The 2,377-nt window shown below is 59.3% G+C and overlaps 1 protein-coding gene across 1 annotated transcript in view; it reads right to left on the bottom strand.

The window, feature by feature from the left end:
* LOC109530478 (titin-like) overlaps positions 1–2,377 on the bottom strand; it is a 49,755-nt gene that overhangs the window by 42,137 nt on the left and 5,241 nt on the right. Inside the window, exons 11-15 of the mRNA XM_019894300.1 lie at positions 2,164–2,371; positions 1,870–1,924; positions 1,586–1,789; positions 796–938; positions 95–237 (exon numbers count right to left, since the gene is read on the bottom strand). Coding sequence (XP_019749859.1) covers positions 95–237; positions 796–938; positions 1,586–1,789; positions 1,870–1,924; positions 2,164–2,371 — 753 coding nt within the window. The remainder of the gene's footprint in view (positions 1–94; positions 238–795; positions 939–1,585; positions 1,790–1,869; positions 1,925–2,163; positions 2,372–2,377) is intronic.

The following is a 2,377-nucleotide window of genomic DNA, read 5'->3' as shown; positions in this document are numbered from 1 at the left end:
TCCAAATGAAACGAGACTGGGAAGGACTCGACTTAGCACAGCGGGACAGCACTTGAATTGCAGCTGAGCGCAAAGGACAAGTGGACCCGCCTACCTCTCCAGAAATAAGCGTGGCGCTCATCTTGTCCCTTCCGGTCATGGCGGGGGCAACGTCTCCGACCAGGGGCTCCCGCGCCGGCGCTTCGACTGCCATCTGAGAGCTCGCCTCTTGTTTCTTCACATAGGCTTCGTATTCATCTGAAAGGGAAACATTGCACAAGCTTCAGTTGCAACCGAAGCCGTCACGTCCGCGCGGCTAGTCGCTCGTCCGGCTGGCGCGCTTATCGCCAAAACTTTTGGTGAGCGGGAGCGATGGGACCAAAGTGGCCGCTTGACGAGCCCTTCCAATTGACGTCCCTGGTTGCGGCGGCCACAACGAGGGCAAGGGTTGACGGGGTGTTCCAAGAAACTTGAAAGGCACCGGAGGAGCTTTCTGCCGTGCCTTTGTCGCGGTCGCTCGCTTACGGCGAGCCAAAGATTGGCCCCACGCCACGGCTGAGCTGGCCGCGACGGCGCCATTTTACCAGCGGGCGGCTCGCCGGCCGCTCGGTACGGAAACGACTCGTTCGCCGGCCTCGCCCGGCAGCGGGGACGGTGCAACGAGCGCGACAATGGCGAGGCTTCGGGGCGACGCGAGGGATACCCTGCAAACGGTGAAGTCAAGCGGTCTTTTGGACGAAACGCGTTCCACAAAGGGGAAGGGTCCGCTTGGCAAAAGTCAACTTGAGGCCAACGCGCTTTGGCTCCGGGACCGACCTTCCTCCAGCAGCCTGGCGGTGGCGGACGCCTCTCCGAGCCGGTTCCTGGCAAGGACGCAGTATTCTCCGGCGTCGTCGGCAAAAGTCATGGACATGAGCAGCTGGCAAACGCCGCTCTCCTTGTGGGAGGCAACTTGGTATCTGCAAGAAGACACTTGCCATGGGGTCACGCCGCTCACACCGACCGCTGGGCGCCTTTGCGTCAACGTCGTCGCGGAAGGCGACGAGTGGTCGTTCCCCAATATATTGGTGACATCAAGTCGTAGCTTTTGGCTCTACGGTGGGCGCTTCTGACCCGATGAAACTGGATTTTTGTTTTTTTTTCATTTACTGGATTGAGTCATGACATCCAAGTAAAACGCCTTTGGTGACAGACTCCGCTTTGGAAGTTTGGGGTTCGAGACCTGGGCCTCGAAGGGCTTACGGCACTCCAACGAAGCGAACCAAAGTGATTTCCATTTGAAGAAGTGGAAAGGCCCTCTCCTCTGCTGACGAGAGAGAACAATTCCATTCCAATTGAATTTGATCAGAGCGCCGAGTTTCAAATCATTTGAAAAATTCCTTCCTGAAGTTGTTTTCCACCCCTGCGGATTGCAAATTTGAATTCAAATGGGGAGAGAATGAAAACGAATGCACATTTTAGACCGAAATCATTGAAATGAAATCCAAAGCGAGAAGGGCAGCGTTGCGATCCCTCAGGTGCTTTTTTTTGCCGCGCGTTTGTTCTCCGCAACGAGGTTTGACGGTGAAAGGTCAGCCCTCACGAGCCGAGTTGAGCGACGACCGACCTGTATCCGCCGGTGAGCGGGACGCCGCCCTTCTTCCAGATGACGTGCGGCGCGGGGCTCCCCCCGACTTGGCATCGGAAGACCACACTTGCTCCCTCGACCAGCTTCTGGACGCCGGGAGTCTTGACGAAGAAAGGAGCGACGGCGCGGGATTCGGGCTCAACCGCGCTCACCTGGGACGTGCTTTCTTCTTCCCGGGAGACTCTGCGGAAACATTTCACGTTGCGACTCGGCGCCGCAGAAGCGCTCGGGCGTCCGAGCCACCGGCGTGGCCATCAACTCACAGTTTCTCTTCCGCTTCGTCGGCGACATCCTCTCGGCTCTCCGTGTCCTCGGACACTGAAAGGCAAAGTCTCCGTGAGAACCGAGCGACGCGCGTGTCACCTCGCGGGTGACTTTTTTTCTTTTTCTGGGCTTCATTGTCTGTTCACAAAAGCACAGCGAGCACGACCGCGTCCCCAGGCGACACGTGGGGCCGAACCGGGCTCGAACGGCGCATGCGGACGGGGCCGCGGACTGTTCCCGCGCTAAGATTTCAGCGAGATGAACAATCGTGACTCCGCCGCGGATGGACTGACCCTGGACCAGGAGGTAGCAGGAAGTGCTGAGGGTTCCGGCCTGGTTGGTGGCGGTGCACGTGAAGCGGCCGCTGTCCTCGGCGAAGGCCTCGCGGATCAACAGGCGGGCGCGGCCGTCGCGGTCGTAGCCGATGTGGAAGTCCGCCGAGCTCTCGATCCGGTAGTCCTCTCGGAACCACATGATGACGGGGGCGGGGTGGCCGCCGATCTGGCA

This window comes from Hippocampus comes, unplaced genomic scaffold, assembly GCF_001891065.2.
Source record: "Hippocampus comes isolate QL1 unplaced genomic scaffold, H_comes_QL1_v1.1 scaffold189, whole genome shotgun sequence".
NCBI classification, from domain to species: domain Eukaryota; kingdom Metazoa; phylum Chordata; class Actinopteri; order Syngnathiformes; family Syngnathidae; genus Hippocampus; species Hippocampus comes.
The sequence above is the reverse complement of the archived record's forward strand: the minus strand, read 5'-3'. Positions and strand labels throughout refer to the sequence as shown.